A 17,315-nucleotide genomic window follows, 5' to 3' on the forward strand; every position below is an offset into this window, starting at 1 on the left:
GGTGGCCGGTCCGCATGATCGTGCTGGTGCGCGCAGGTCGATGAGCTGTTGTTTGATGAGATGGTTCTAGAGCACCAGGGCATGTTGCAGAATCTGCAAACTCTCGGCTCGCAGCCGGCCCTGCAGCTGTACGCGGCGGCCGCGGCTGCCCAGTTGGCCCCCCGGAACCGGAACAGTGTGCCCCCGCAATGGGCTCCGTTTCTTCAGTTTGGTGTGCCGAACGTTTTCGGTGGACACTTCCTGACGAGACCGCGGTTCGGGCCGCCCGGAGGTGGCCCACCGAACCTGACGTCCCTGGGGGGCGGTCCGGGTGCCGGTGGTGGCCCCGGAACCGGCCCCATGCCCGGATCGCTCGTGAACGGCGGTTCCCATCCCAACATATCACCTCACCGCGCCATGCAGGGACCACCGAGCGAGGATTCCAACGATGATCGAGGTGAGTGACCGGGGAGAGTGGATTTTTATTAAATCAGGCTCATTTCTGCGAATGCGTCGTTCCCAAGTGAAGTTGCAAAGGCAATAAGCGAATCGCCGGTAGTAATAGTATAGCATTAAGAACGCTGCAAAACGTGGCGTTAATTAGAAACATTCAGCACAAAGTATCTGTTTGATGAAAAGGCCTCGATCGCTCGATGTGCTAATATGAAAACTCCCATCAGCGAGCGCGGCCTGGCGCCGTTAGCAGCTACAGCACCGCGCAATCTCGGGCTCGGCTCTCGAGGAGTAATTGTTTTCATTCGCTTACAACTAACTAGCGATAGAGCGCAGCGAAAACAGTGCCTCGCACGCAGCCTTATTAACGCCATTAACGACGCTGCGCTGCGCTGTCTAGTGCGCGATGGCAATTATTCAGTCAAACCGTCGAACCACTTGACACAATCTTGGACACGGCTACACCGCCTGTTACGGCAGGCTGCCAGCAATAACAAACCCAACCAGTAGGCACACACATGGGCAGACGGGCCCACACGTGTACACGTGATCGAGGCCTCGACTTCCTTCGGGCGGTGGTGTTATTATCATTTGATTGAAATTCAATAATGAACCCGTAACGGGTAGGATTTATAATTCAATTATAATGGGGAGAAAAAGGCAAACCGGCATCAATCTTCCAGACGCTGTGCATCTACGAGGCTGATGCGCGCGATCATCTGCGATCGCCGTCGTTAGCCGGTGACGATGTGCGCCGTAATGCGTAATTGGATGGCGTCTGGCGAGGATGTCAATCGGTTCGCTTAGTTTTAATCACACGCGCTCTAATTGCTAACGATGAGTGGCAGCCAACAGCAGTTGGAAGGGAAATTGGATTGTCAAAATTCGGAATGTAACGCAATCCTTTAATGCCATAATGAGGGACAACTGCGTATCGATTGCTAACTTTATTGATATCAATGGGACTTTAACAGGTTGATACAACGGGCACACATGCTGAACCCGAATAACGGAAGCAAAATAATCAATACAATAAAGTGGTAATGGATTTACGGTTTAATTTCTCATTTATTGCCCTCAGTCGGGATCCTCTTTCTCGACGCGGGCTCACCGGCATCGCCGGCTTATGTATCATTCCGAGGCGCAGTATAATAAAGACCCGGAACCGGTCCCAAAACTCCCGAAGGATCATCGAAAAAGGAGCCACAAGAGGCAAACGACAATCGCACACACACGCATTCATGAAAAAAACAAGGGCTCCGATCCGAACGGATCCGTTCCGGTAGCATTTAAAAGTGGCAATCGGTAGTCAATATAACTTTTACTACCACTCGTTGCCTATCGATTTTGTGGCGATTCCGGAGAGGCCTTTCTCGTGCCTGCCATGAACCTCGGTTCGGGAAAGAATTTCTTGGTCGGATTAAATTTATCACCATCCCAAAGTCCTTTTTCACAAGGCTCTCTTGGCGGCATAACATTGCGCCGGGATCGAGAGTCCTGCTGATCATCCCTGGGCAAAATAAAATGGCAAAATAATTCGGCCCGTACGCTCGTAAAACATTTGCCGCCGGTCACTGTCCAGTGGCACATGTCGCAGATTAAGAGACGTTGCAGGCGGAAGGATCAAACGTCAGGATTATGCCCAGTACGTGCCACTTTCATTATTGATAATCAGCTATTCCGACTTAAAAACGGCACAATAATCACAGAGCAATAAAATACTATCACGTTTCCCAGTGTTCAAACGTTTTGTGCCGGCAAACAGTTTTATTGGGGCGGGATTCCCATTGGTTTCCGATGATCCCCCAACAACTCTGCCGCTCTGGTCGATAGTGGTCTCTGGGGTCTAGGGCTGTGGTGCCGCTTACCGTCCCTTTTTATTTATCACATCAAAAGAATAGTATTTTTGATTAAAAACAGCCATCAAATAAATTCTAAATATTTGGGCCAAACACACCTCGGGAAACCAAATCTGGTCGGACGCAGATGCCCATGCTCACACCGTGGCGAACGTGTGTCACTTTCTGTTGGCCGGCCGTTTTCTCGTTTCAATAAAATCATCGAATATCGTACTAATGTCTTCACCCGAGCCGATCGATACTCATTTGCATAGCCCCGGGGATCGCTACATACAATCAATCGTCAAATTATTGAAACTCCATTCCGATGCTCCCCGAACCCGGCGCAAGTAAGCCATCTCGGATTCCGGCTTCTCACTCGGACCGGCCCGGTACACCCCGCTGGCCAGATCTCGTCAACGGGTGTAATAATAATCATAACTAATCGGATAATGGAATGGCCGGCTGCCGGCCATCCCTTCCCATCACGGTGCCTGGTGCAACACGGAGGAGCCGGCGAAACGGCGAACATGGCGGAAGAATATTTAATTCTCGCCTTTCGTTCGTTCGCTCGCAGCGATAATCGTGTCATATTTTTGAACAACTTCATAAAGTGGAAGACTTCATTTGGTGGCTTGCCGGTTTAAGGCTTAGTGCGGCCTTCCGATGCCGACCGACCGAACGGCCGCCGTTTATGTTCCTTTCGAACCTTTATGCGCTTGGCCGTTCTTCGGTACGCCCGCTGTGGTTTACCGTCAAAAGCGGTACGCGTCACTAAACGGTGGTTGGTGCGGCGAGTTAACAAGAGATGGTTCAATCATTACCGTTCCTTACCGTCAACCCGTAGCTTCATCTGGTAGGACTTTCGGCACAAAAACCGTTTACAACCGTATGGCCATACTCGGCCATGCTTAACGTTGGCAACAACAATCCATTTATTTGAAGACAGGCTTCCGCCAAAGCGCTACCTATGTTTACTAGGATCTATTGTGAAGCAACTTTCCCTGCCTACTGAGATGTGAATTAATTTGGATGCTGCGACAGTGAGCTCTACATTCAAATGATACTTTCAAGTCTTCCATCTCCAGTAAATTGGAGAATTCTACCCCATTCCATTGCCAAGATGTTGCTTTGATGATGTTGATGTTTGATTAAAAATTAAGGAAATGTACACATCGCTTGAGTGCTCTGGATCTTTTCTTCATTATAAATTGAATATCTTTTATTTGTTGAAATTGAAGATTTTTGATGCAATTATCAGTTCTTGTTTTATGAGAGCATTGCACTGACAAAATGGGAATTTATTGACAGAAGCATATTACTTGGTATCCTTATTTAAGCTCATTCGGCTGGTCACACACTAAAATCAAGAAACATCGGAGAGTTTGGCTAGTGTTTACTGAATTACGCTATTACGATTTGTTATTGAACCACTCACTAGCATTGACGAGTGAAATAGAAATAATTTCAGGAAAATTATATTTCTAGCATCGCTCCGTTTTGTTTTTGCTCCCTGGAATCGAAGTTGTTGATAACAGACTTGTTTTGGCTTCTTTCCTATCGAGGGTCGTCGTACACGATTTTCCGTGCATCCTTGTGGTTTTCAACGTGACTCTTCCGACGAACAAATTGTGGTCATAAATCTTCCTTTATTTCGAAGGGCGAATTAAATTCCACTTTACACCTCGGGCCATTCATCCCATGGCAGCAGCCAGAGCGTCAGCGAGACATCGATAAAGCGATGGGTTTTTTTTCTGGTTGGTTTGCAATATGCATGAGTTTATTTCCCTAAACGGAAACTAACTCTCCGGCAGACCCTGACAGCTTGCATCAGCAATTAGCGATCCGCAGTTCGAGAAATGGCGGCAAAAGAGCATCAGCGGCGCATCTCTGGCCTCCAGCGGTTCAGGAAGACAGCAACCGTGTACATCGTCCCTTTCATACCTCTGGAGGTCCGAGTGGACCTCTTCCGGTTCGAGACTCTCTGACGTTTGCGCATTGCAAATTGAAGAGGAAATTGAAATAATTTTAAAGGTGAGAAAAGTGATTAGCAATCCGGCTAATCATCGCGCAACCGGTCCGACAAATAGCAGCGGCTAATTGATAGTTTTGAATAACTTCTCTTGCACTTCGAAGAAAATGAGTTATGCGAAAAGGGAATTTTCTTTCAAACAAATGAATCGTGCTTTACATTGGGGTCGAAATATTACTTCCTTTCACTGCGATCATTACATTGGGCTGTAGGAACTGTACCGTGTTAATGGCCATCTCTTTTAAAAGTGTTGAAAACAAGCAAACAAACGTCCACAATGGGCAGCAGCTGCAAAACATGTTTATGGAAAACTGAAAAACATCATCAACTCGCCAGCAAAGGCTCGCCAACTAGCAAACGCCACACCACCCCAGTGATTGATAACATAAATTATGATCCATTGTCCAGCGCCGGCGTCTGTACTGGAGCTTCATCACAAAACTAAGGGTCCCACGAATGTAAGAGGCCCACAGCTGGGCGGCCTTTGGAGGCTTTGGAGGCACGCTGGAAGTCGCGTCCCTCGGTACTGCGAGGTTTGATTTCTTGTTTCAATAACTCATTATTGTTTCCCATTCGGCCATGGGACTCGTACGCGCACTGATTGCGTTCGGCGGCGCCGCCGGAAGTTGATTGGATTGACCTGTGGCCTCATCGTGGCCAGTGTGCCCGGTGCTGCGCGAACGGAACTTCTGTGCGCGGTCGGTTGCGCGATTGCGTTGCATCGCCTAGCAGCGGACGGTAATCAGGAGAATTTAATTACGATTAACAGTGACACATTTTAATGTCCGATTGGCCGTTTCCGTTCGAGGTTTCGTGGCCTCGGTCGTTCGTGGAAAAGGAAGCCAATAATTTATGGCCGCACACTGCGCAGTAGAATACGAGGGAGTCGAAGCATCGGTGTAGCCTCATTACCAAGAAAACTGTCGATTATTTTTTGGAACTAAAAAAAACAAAAGTTTGCTGATTCTTTTGATGTCTTTCCGAAGAAATTCGTATCGCTAAGATTCGCGGAAGACTCTTTGTGGTTTCAACTTTTGCGTTTGTCGTTCAATGTGACCGCATTTGTGAAACATTAGATTGGCACGCCAAGCGGCCAAGATTTCTCCCCAGACAGTCACCTTTGCGAGTATTCTTGCCACGTAACTTTCATTTATTGAATGCTGTTTGGTTTTGTTCACCGACACCGAAGCCGATTTCTTAGGAATTGTCGAACACGTACGCGTGTGTGTCGTTCAGGCGTTTCGAATCCTGCGCCGAACCCCAGCCGTTGGGCTGCGTCTCTTGGGGTCGATTTGAATTCAAAGGACCCGTGCCACAGTTCGGCACCATTTATGCTAAGTACCTTTCACGTGGGGAGCCAACGTTTTCGCGTTCTGGTCGCGCAAAAGCCACGCCAACACTATTCGAGTGCGTATTCCATTCGAATATGATAAAAGATGCCGAGGGCGTCGTGCTGCGGTGAGCGACCTAATCGATGATGCCTAGATGCCGTTCCCAGTGTGGTGTTCCCGAAAATCTTTAAAATTCCATTCTCCCCCCTTTCTCTCTGTCTCTCTCCCGGTCGGGATCTGTTAGAGTCAATCGATCCCAGCACCGTAAAAATCGAACCTTGAGAAGGAAACGGAATCAAAACGAAACTATGCCGCTTAACATACATTTCCATAGGTTTTCAATAAACGTAAACGACCACCGAAAGGCGTGATCATCACCATCGCATAATAATCATAATCATGCGCGCAGGGAGCCCTGCGCTCCCTGATCGGATCGGATTTCGGTCCCGCTCGATTGGCAGTCGCTTTTCGGGGTGGTTTCCCCTCCCGGCCCAGCCCTGTGCCGAAGCCTTGCTCCTGACTCCCTGGCTCCTTTTTAACAGCGGGAATGATTGCTTCGGAATCGATAAACATAAACATTGGGAATGGATTCTTGATAGCCCGTAGGACAGGATCCATGGAGAGGAGACCGAAAACCCGAATGCTGTAATGGGCGATACTTGATACGAATTTAGCGCAATCGGGGACACTTTTAGTGACAGGCGCAGTGACTGGACACGTGCGAATAGTGAAGCGTGAGGACGCCGAAAAGTGCACCGCGATCGTGCATCATAGCGGCAGGGCCCTACGAGGACTTGCGGAGACAAGTTGGCGAACCATTACCGCTGGGCACGCGAAATGAAGATTTATGAGGCGTACGTGTTGGACGTTTAGCGCTCGGCCAGTGTGTGATAAATTACACTTAATGTGCATATTGCATTGTGGATAGTTATTGGCCGCGCAAAAGGATGGCTCGCGCTGATAACTGTGCACTTCCGAAAACTTGTCTTTTCAGCAAAAGGATCCAACAATGATGCGAAGTTAGCGTTTCATCGACGCGAGAGCCAATTATTCGTAACTTATTATGAAGCGTTGGCTTCAAATTGCCACACGGTTGACTTCCGGGGACCAGAGCTTGTACTACCACCAGTGGGCTTGTAATTGCCCACTTCAAATCCCCGTTTTCTCTGGCCCGACAGGTCCCTTCTAATTCTATTTTCCCGCATCCCGCACTGCTTGAAGTGATCCCAGAACCGCGGCCCGGGCCCGGTAATGACTTGTAACGAATGTAATTTAATTCATTCCGGTCGACAATCGCACCCGGCGTGTCGCCGTGAATTGCTGGCTGGCCCTTTTTTGCGTGCCCCGGAATCCGAACAGATTGCCACGTTGTTGCCTCGTGGAAGGTGCGCATCCCTTCGGCCAACGGTGGTTGGTAAGGTTGTCGGGGTGGCATTTTTTCCAATTATAGCACACGGCCCGGACGATCATCATCCGAGGTTGCCGAAAGGGCCCCACCGGAGAAATTCGGCATCAGATAAGGCAGGAGATAACTCTGGTGACGGTGGCCTCTGGTGACGGGAAAATAGAAATGGAAAACTGTCAGACCGAGAGAGACAGAGACGGAGCGGGAGAGAGCGACTGAAAGTGGTAAAACCCTTGATTTCGCGGCGCGCATCCGCGCACTATCTGAAGTGGGAAATCTGAAATTAAACACTTCCCAAATAGACACACACATACACGCGCTCTCGAGTTGGTTGGATATGAATTTGTAGGAAACCCTTTTGTGCCTAAAATCGTACCATCTGCTTATCGGTCCGTGAAATGATTTCAAAACCCAACCAAACAACCCCAAACACAGGGCTGCTGAAAAAGGGGCAAAGGAGCGCTGGCGAAGCTCAGGACTTTGCGGCCGAACAGGAACGGAAGTTTTGGTTTTGAATTTATATTTAATGGAAGATCTTACCGGGGGTGATTTTTGATGGAATGGTGCCGAAACGCGACAAAACGATTGATGTCATCGCACACGCCCTGTCAATTGACTTGACTTGATCGGCGACACAGGAGGCACCGTCTGCTATGATGAACGTGAGCGGAGCTCACTTTAATTGAAGATTAAACTAAATCAGGCAAAACCGGACCGAACCAATTCAAAGCAGTTGTTGCAAACTTAACTTTATTAGACACTTGTTTATTAGATAAGATTAGACAGATAGGAAACCATCATCAGGAATTAATCCACGATCTGGTCACTATTTAATACTTGGGAAGTTTTAGAATGATTTCCACAGTTTAGACCAATTTATCCTGTCAATGATTTGCTACAAACACTTTTGCTGCCACGTAACATAAATAAAATTTATGTTCAATTTTTATTTACACTAAAATCGTTTGTTTTTACTGTCCTTCAAAACTTTCCCGTTTTACGTTTCCAATTAACCTTAAGCCATGTGTCTAGTGCATGGCTGAGAAGGGATTTAACGGTGTCAACGGAAAAGTGGCACTTTTGACCGTTTTTTTGTTGCTCCAATCAATCCAAAAAAAGGTTTTTGGCACCTTTGCAGGTTCAGCAAAGTGTAAAATGGCCCGAACCCAATCTATGTAACTCTTTCAACCACACACACCAGATTCTTTGATTGGCCACAGGATGCGGGTTTTTTGCATACCGAATTGTCGCCTTCGACTTCACCATGACCCCGTCGAACACTCGAAACTCGATTATGGGTGCGGTTTGGGCAAACATTCTGGCCAACAAAACGGCAAGGGATAAACATCTTATCCCAATCTCTCGACCGCCAGCCAATAAGAAAATCATCCCTTTTGACCAAACCCGGGTCCGCTGGGAGGCAAAAAAAAAAAAAACGGCGGTGGGGAAGCTCGGGGAAGGTGGACTATTGTGCTGATTCGAATCCGATTCGATACACATTTGTCTAATAAGCCGTGTAAAAACGGGAAACCACAAAAACACACAAAGACTAGCAGAAGCTCACCGCACTTTAGGTTTACGACCGAAAATGTGGGGAAACCCTGATTCGGTAACTGTAAGTAAGGATTCCGCCCGAAGGTTGGCCCCGGGCCCCGGAGCCCGCTTCCCGTGGGAGGGCAGACCGCACCACTGTCAGGGCCGGGGCCCGCTTCCGGAATACGAATTGGTTTATTTGGCGCACATTTTACGGGTGTTAGCAGGAAGTGGCTCAAATCAAGTCCCAATCCCGGCGAGGGGGGCCATTTTTGGATTTGATTTTACATGGGCCGTATAAAATGGTACCCGAAATGGCACCGTCATCATGTCGTGTCGGGCGGGACGGGACGGGACGGTTCGGGTTAAGGACGTTGCACACGCACCGCACGAGACGTCGAGGTGATTTTTTGGGTTTTCGCCTCCTGAACCAGGGAACCGGGTTACGTACGCTGCATGTCCTCTCGACGTCGTCATCGTCGAGGTCGGTAAAGTTGCGGCCAAGGAACAGTACCCCCGGAAAACCAACGAGGAGAGATAGGAGCGAGCTAGGGAGAGCAATTTACGATCTTTAATTCGATTTATCGCACTAGGATCGTACTCGGTGCGCCAATTGGTCCTTAAACGTTGCGCCCCGGTCCGGTGTGTGGGAAGGTAACGTAATTTCGGGCGGGAATTTTCCAACATTTATCACTCTGGACCCGCACTTCTATTGCTCTATAAAAATTGTCATCATTTATAGGTTTCCTCGGTACTCCGTGGTGAGTTGTTGTAGGTCACCTTCGGTTGGTAATAGTTGAGTCAAAGAACCTTGACGGATTACATGCACTTTTGTTTGTTTCATTGAAGAGATATTGTGAAACTAAGTGAAATTCTTCAGTGCTCTAGCCAATTACAAAATTGTTTGCTTCCATAAATTCTCCTTCAAATACAGAATACTTGGTACATAAATTTCCTTTGCTTTTAAATTTTGCAAAAATAAAAATTTAATCACTGCATGATATTTGATTTTCTTCCATTGTAAACAAAATACTGTGACACGTTTGTACTAAATGGCTTGTACATATATAAAATGAATTGACAGATTGAAATTATATGGATAGTGTACCAACATGACAAAATTAATTTATGCAACGTACTCTGTCATTGAACCGCAAAACTTTTTAAACTATCCAGTACATTAGAACGTTTCAGCTTTCGGAAGAACAAACTTGACAAACAGTGAAAGAAACAGTTTCTTATCACACAATGCTGCTTCTGTTTTTCTGTTTCACAAAAAGATTATTTATTTACAAGCGAAACTAATGAAACGATCCCTCCGAAAAAAAAAACAGGGGGCCAAAAAGGGTCGCACAATTCTCAAACCTCATAAATAATCACCATCACCGCAACCGTTTTGAGCCCATTCAATTACGATTGGATTCGGTTCCTCTGTTCCTCCACCGTGCCTTCCGGTGCTCGCTTTCCACCGCTTTCCCCGAAGGACACCGCTTGGGTCACGGAAAATCAACCGGTAAAGTGGTTCGTCTGCGCAAGGATCAAAAAAGGGTTAGGGTTCTACCGGTTACGTCGCCGAGTGATCCCGATTTCGCTATTCATCACTTTTCCTATGCCGCACGGGCTTTCCCGGGGCTTGTCGGGACCACCACCGCCGTACCCGGGGCCATTGAGATAAAACCACCTGAGACCTGAGACATCTGACGGCGTCCTGTAAGGTCCTCATCTCCTGCGTGTAGAGAGAATTGTGCGAGAGGCTTTTGCATTTTTATTCGCCCGAAAAGATGCTTCCGTCGGTGACTTATCACAGCTTCGGCTCGTAATGATGTGGGCCTGCCCTCCCCAGGGGAAATAACTAGGGTTGGGACCGGGCAAAAAAGCAGATTGACTTCCACAACCATGGTTTGATTTTTTTTTTGTCGCAAGAGCACCATCTTCGGTGCGTCCTTTCAACACCAACGACGATTTGTTCCTATCAATCCAGGCGGCCAAATCCTGCAATTCCCGTGCTCTATTGTTTCGTGGCCAAACGAGTGGCATTTAAATAGGATAAGCCGTTGTTTTTCGGTACCGCACTTATCCTTTTGATTCCAAGTCCTTCGGTACGGTACTTGATCCGTGAAACTGTGGTAACCAAACGTTGCCTTCAACGAACGACCGAACCGATCCTCGGGTGAGTGATGGTTGGCCACATTACGCCTTGGAAACGGTAACGCCTCTTGACAGCACACCGAAAATCACACGGCGGAAATAGATTCCACCAATTACTGCCACGAGGGACCGGATGCGGATTGCGCTCGGATTGACATTTCTTCACTCCGCGCTCGTTCCGGACGTCGATTTCGGGCCAGGCCAGCCGATGGATGTTACCACTCCGGAGGCCGCTAGAACCGGAAGACACCGGAGCACCCTTTCTACTTTGGGGTGAAGAAGGCCACCCCGGGAGATGGGGTGCGGGGGGCTCAGGCCAACGAGGGCCACCAGACGGAGCGAAGCATAACGCACAGAAACCCCATAAACCACGAGTGCGCGCTGCGCTGCGGCGCTGCGGAGATGAAAGAAATAGATTGTATATGAAAATTTAGATTAATTGGATGCCAAATTGGATTTGGAGGTGCCCCAGGCCCCCGGGCCCGTCTCTGGCGATTTGGCTGCTCTCGCCACTCACACGCCCCCCTCGCACATGCCGCCGTCGGCGGGGTCTATCTGAAACGCACGGCGCACGACAAGACGTCCTCGGAGTCGTTGCGAGGCCATTTACGGGGCCCGAAGCCAGTCTTTATTTGTGACATTATCCGAGGGCGCACTCGCTCTCTGCTCTGCTCTCGGAAAGTTAGAGGCGTAGGCCAATCAAAATGTTTGCGGTTTTAAGTTTTTCTATTAACGGGACGGACGGTCGAGAAAAACCGTTGCCAAAGTGGGGTGATCGTGGTCCGGAATAAAAACAAATCCGCACTCCGCAATGTAATCGGAATTATTTGTCGGAGCGGTCGAAATGGAATTGGAACGGAATACGCACCGAAGTTTCTTTTTGTTTCGTGCGGGGGGATTCAGGCCAAAAATGTAATTGAGAAGCTCCAATTCTTTTTTGGGCTTGGCCCATCGGACTTGAGTGGTGCTCAGAGCAAAATGCGTACATAAATATGCAGGCGCTGGCTATGTGCAGACACATTTACATGTATTCAAACTTTTGCGTTAAAGAAGTGACCATCAATTTATTTAGCGGCTTGTGATCGCTCTGTGAAGAGAACCACTGTTCCAAATTTTTGTTGACTTAGATCATGTAATCATTTATTGTTTTCCTTAAATTAACTAACTTATCTGCCATCACCTTGAACCTTATTACCTTTACCGTTAACAATTTTTATACCTTTCAATCCGCTACACATTCCACCTCGGAAAATGTTAATCCTTCGATCTAAATGCTTTTCTGCCAGTAGTTTAAGTTGAACCGAAATCGGCGAAACAGATTGTCCGGTGGACGAAAAGTTGTATCGAAATTGTAGCGAAACATTGTTTCAAGTACACTTTCATCAACTTGTCACCGGTTACGATTGTTTCAAACCTCGCGGCCAGCAGGGTACTAATTTTCCACCTTTGTGGCCACACCTTGGCAAACGACTCGGTTGGTCCTGGTCTATGGTGGTGGTCACGTATGCAAAAGCTTCAGCACTTTTCTAACAAACTTTTTGACACTACACTCTGGCCGGGTCCGGTGCACTCCGCCGTGTGCAGTGCTCAAATCAGCGGTAGCGAAATATATTAATGACACCTTAATTGGGCCATGAGGTTGAGGTTCGTACCAAGCCTTGCCGAGCCACGGCCATCCTGGAGAAAGTTTCGCTGTTCCGGTGTTCCGTGTGAAACGTTCTAAACTTTTTATTGGAAGGTTTAATCTTCCCGAGCCCGAGCCGGGTTTGTAACTCCCAGCACTTCGGGTGCCGAGTTAGATTGTGCATTTTGTTGCCCGTGGCGGTTGTGGCTTTTCTTTTCCATCTCGGCGCAGCACAAGTTTGTGCTTTTATTTATTTACTCAACTCAGTTCTAAATTTTAAACCCATCTAAAGTGGCGTTCAAAAAGTACCACAACGCTGTGTCTTCTGCAGAAGAAGGTTCCGATTGGTGCTCCGAAGTAAGTAATTTTTTCCACAAATCTAGTCGTAGCTGCGGTAAAAGATGAAAGAATCCTCCAACGGCCTCCACGGCTGGCCAACATTAAATTTCTTTCCATTTCGCACCGCACGCTCCGTTGAGCGCTCGTGGCCCGTAGCACCTTGGCGCACACCTTCATTAGCATCGAACGAAAATAATTATGATGTTTTGTGTAGTACCGAGTGTTTTGTACACCCGATCAAAATCTTGCCAAGCTGCTGCCGTGCTGTGCCGGGCCCCACCGGCACTCAAAATGGCGGCCTCAAATGAGACACCAAAAACCCAGTGAACAATTTTGAGAGCCCGAGGCTGCCCCTCTGCCTGCGACGCGGCGGAGGAAGGCTGAGACGAGTGAGATCGAACGCCCCTCTGCCTGCGACGAGGCCGAGGAAGGGCGATCTCGCAGCGCACGAAGTGAGAATGAGACGCGTTCGTTGGTTGCCGGGGAAAGAACGGAAGGAATCCCCGTGAGTTTGAAATCGCCGTGAGTTTGCTGGTGGAAGACGAACGTTGGAGAGAAAGAAAAAGGAATAGAAATAACAGAGACAGCGAGATCGTGGCAAACTCCCGAAGTACCGAGGGTCCGACAGTCTCTCTTTAAGTTTTGGTGAATCGGGACGAAAACTCTGCCTCTGTTTTTTCTAAGTGCCAAGTGTAAAGTACCAAGTGCTTGTGCTTCTCTGTCGGGTGATCCTGATAGAAATAATCCAGGTAAGTTTATTGGACAGTATTCAGTGACAACCAAATAATGTTGAAATGTTTTCGCTTTGCTCGTTTCAGATGTCCAATCAGATGTCCAGATGGGATGCAAAGGATTCGATGCAATGCGTTTTACAACGAAGGCAGCTACGCACCAAATTGTGAACCGCTAGTGCAGAGTGAAGAGTGTATGCCAAAAAAGAGAGAGAAAATATATCGAAATGTACCGCCCAAATACGAACTGTTTCATTTTGGTTAGGGGGAATATGGGAGAAAGAAAACGAAAAAAGCGAGAGAACACACACGTGAGAGACAGGGGGCCGCTCGGTGAGAGAATTTAAACGGCTCCTCACTCCATGGACCTTTCGGCTCCTCACAGCGATTCTTTCATATAACGCTATATGGGGGAAGGTATTCGAGACAGCCGTTCGGAACCGAATGAGGACCGGATGAGGATTGGATTTTTTGGTGAGAAGAGAGAAAATGTTCACTGGGAACCCAGTGAACAATTTTGAGAGCCCGAAGCTGCCCCTCTGCCTGCGACGCGGCGGAGGAAGGCTGAGACGAGTGAGATCGAACGCCCCTCTGCCTGCGACGAGGCCGAGGAAGGGCGATCTCGCAGCGCACGAAGTGAGCATGAGACGCGTTCGTTGGTTGCCGGGGAAAGAACGGAAGGAATCCCCGTAAGTTGTGGAATCGCCGTGAGTTTGCAGGTCGCAGACGAACGTTGGAGAGAAAGAAAAAGGAATAGAAATAACAGAGACAGCGAGATCGTGGCAAAGTCCCGAAGTACCGAGGGTCCGACAGCCGACAGTCTCTCTTTAACTTTTGGTGTGGACTCTGCCTCTGTTTTTTCTAAGTGCCAAGTGTAAAGTACCAAGTGTTTGTGCTTCTCTGTCGATCACGGTGATCCTGATAGAAATAATCCAGGTAAGTTTATTGGACAGTATTCAGTGACACCCAAATAATGTTGAAATGTTTTCGCTTTGCTCGTTTCAGATGTCCAATCAGATGTCCAGATGGGATGCAAAGGATTCGATGCAATGCATTTTACAACGCGTTCGAAGGCAGCTACGCACCAAATTGTGAACCGCTAGTGCAGAGTGAAGAGTGTATGCGAAAAAAGAGAGCGAAAATATACCGAAATGTACCGACCAAATACGAACTGTTTTGTTTAGGGGGAATATGGGTGAAAGAAAACGAAAAAAGCGAGAGAACACACACGTGAGAGATAGGGGGCCGCTCGGTGAGAGAATTTAAACGGCTCCTCACTCCATGGACCTTTCGGCTCCTCACAGCGATTCTTTCATATAACGCTATATGGGAGAAGGTATTCGAGACAGCCGTTCGGAACCGAATGAGGACCGGATGAGGATTGGATTTTTTGGTGAGAAGAGAGAAAATGTTCACTGGGAAGAATTCAATTTTCCGACCGGTAATTATAGAGCTGGCAGGTTGGCTGGCGGGCGGGCGGGCGGCTTGCTCCGGGGTGCGTTGGTTCATTGGTTGACCCAAATTAATAATGCATAGAAAAAGGCGATCATTTGGAAAGCCGGCGGCCGTCCCCGGTCAGTGAAATTAAAATCCCGCGCCATTGCGCGCCGCAAGCACGCAAACCGGCGGCGGCCGGCGTGTTTTCGTGGAAGGAAAATTGAATGTAGATTTGCATAATAACACACGGATGAAGACGTCTCTCTTCAGGGACGTCGCTGGCAGAATCAATTCTAGGATGTTTTTGGTCGCCAAATTTGAAGCGTTTGTGGTGAGTCTCTGCTCCAGAGCGATTCGATTGGTGGTGAGCTTCTTTGAACCACTGATTGCGAAGGGCAGTGTTGTTGGCAACGGGTCGGAACCGGGACCATCATCCGGGACGGCGATAAAATCTTATCTACACCCCCGGGGGTGCACTGGCTGCGCTGGTGTGTTGTTGCCGGAAGTGACACATTAATTTCCATTCGCACTCACCGCCGGCGATGGTGCTCGCGAGTCCTGATGTTGTCCAGTCCACCAGCCAGTCCTCTTCGCACCATCGTTTTGCATGTGCCGCCGATGCTTTCGCTTTTCAAAAACGGTGCATTTTACCGACGGGACGACGTCGCGGAAACACGTGCGGTTCGAGGTACCCGCCCGGCCAGTCACGTAACGTGCCGTGAAGATGGATGAAAAATTTTTGCTCATTAGCCCGCTGACCGTCGGGGACCCTCGGGCATTGTTTGTTTTAAATGGAGCGCTTTCCGTTTATTTTTTCGGCGCGACACAGGAGCGACAAATGTATGCTTGAAATACGGTTTGTAAAGTTTTGCGTTCCTTAACCGCTCGATGAATACGGGAGAATGTAAAACAGGTAAAGTTGGTCGTTCTCGGACTCTCGTTTCGGTGGCAAATATATCAGGGAAGCATACACCCCCGGTCCGGCAGTGCCCATTTGCAATGCATATTGCGTACTTTCGGGCGTTTTAGGTGAGGTGCTTCGAACTGCTCCAAAGCCCAATCTGCCGTCGGGTGCCCAAAATCCATAATCAAACAATGTTTCGACAAATAAACAGCGCCACCGCGGCCACTTTCTGCCTCCTATTGGGGCGCTTTTTATGCTGCAAAACACAGCCACATGTTACGCTGTGACGGGAGTAACGAAGTGCAAACGGAAGGTTATTTTGTTGCGCCTTCCCAACAGCTCCAAAGTACACAAAAAATTGAATTATTCATTCGAAACTGCACTCCGCTTGTTTGGCTGAAGCCTAACTACCCGAAGCTATTCAATTATATTGCGATATTAGGGCCGAAAGTTGCTGAACCCAATAATGGGGGGCCCATAACTCGATCGGTCGGCCCTTTGCGGCAAAGTAAAAACCTTCGAGCACAGCAACAAAAAAATGGCCAAATGAACGCACACGCGTGTTTGTGTTGGAGGTTTATCCATCCCGGTCCGCGGGGTCCCGAGCGCGAACGCGGTCGGTAAATTATCTGGAAATTATTTCTGCTGTTTTCAATTTTCGGTTTTACTATCCTTTTAACGTTCGTTCTTATTATCTCCTCACAATTTATGGCCCGGGGGCCCCGCATAGCTCGCATAGTGTGTGAGTGTGTGTCCGGGGCTTTGGCTTTTGCGTCGGCCTCGGTTTCATCCTTGCGCCTGCCGCTGCTTGGCTCTGTTGGTTGGTTTGGCTTTTCTGTTGTTAGGGCCACCAATTATAAGCACTGGGAGCCGGCGCGACTTCGTCCTGAGGTCGGTTGGATTGGGGTGGGTCGGGGGAACGAGCGGGGCTTGGGCATCGTGGCGGTGCCCCGTGGAGCTGCGTGCCGCGCAACCAAAGGCGATCAATTTGTCGGTAGGTGCGACAAACGACGTGGCACAGGGCCGGCCACGACTAGCGCCGTTCGGTTCGCGTTTTTCCAACGGCCAGACATTTCATTTAGCCGCTGCAGTTTGTCGCTTAGCAATCGATTATCAACACGATGGGCCCGTTTTTTCCCTGTTTTGTGTCCACAAATTGATTTCCATATTTTCCCCCGACGGGCCTAGTTGACACTGGCACTGTTTTTTTGCAGCGCACTGTAGCTCCTCGGTGCGTCGGTGCGGATCCTGCCAGTCGGCCAGCAACACGGAGAGCCGGGCAACTCTTTGGTTCGCCCTCTTCCCATCCCGGCGCAGCTCATCAACGCTGGGGAGCTTCATTAATTCTAACCAACCTTCGGGAACGATTCCATTCCCCGGTCCGCTTCCCGGTGCAGTCGGGCTGCGAAGGAGCAGCGGTCGCGCCTCCGGGAGGGGCCTTTTCGAATCGGAAAGGCCGCACCGGCGAGGCGAGCATAAAATTTAGTCGTTGCGTTTGTTGGCATTTTTACAAGCCCGGGCTCGGGCCTGGGCCTCGGGTTCTTATCCTTTTTTCCGCTGC

The 17,315-nt window shown here is 48.8% G+C and overlaps 1 protein-coding gene across 1 annotated transcript in view; it reads left to right on the plus strand.

Moving 5' to 3' along the window:
* The first annotated feature begins 60 nt into the window (after window positions 1–60).
* Window positions 61–17,315, plus strand: part of LOC131209359 (homeobox protein unc-4-like) — a 60,915-nt gene continuing 43,660 nt past the window's right edge. Inside the window, exon 1 of the mRNA XM_058202412.1 lies at window positions 61–436. Within this exon, the coding sequence (XP_058058395.1) occupies window positions 61–436 (376 nt within the window). The remainder of the gene's footprint in view (window positions 437–17,315) is intronic.

The sequence above is a fragment of the Anopheles bellator genome, chromosome 2 (assembly GCF_943735745.2).
Source record: "Anopheles bellator chromosome 2, idAnoBellAS_SP24_06.2, whole genome shotgun sequence".
NCBI classification, from domain to species: domain Eukaryota; kingdom Metazoa; phylum Arthropoda; class Insecta; order Diptera; family Culicidae; genus Anopheles; species Anopheles bellator.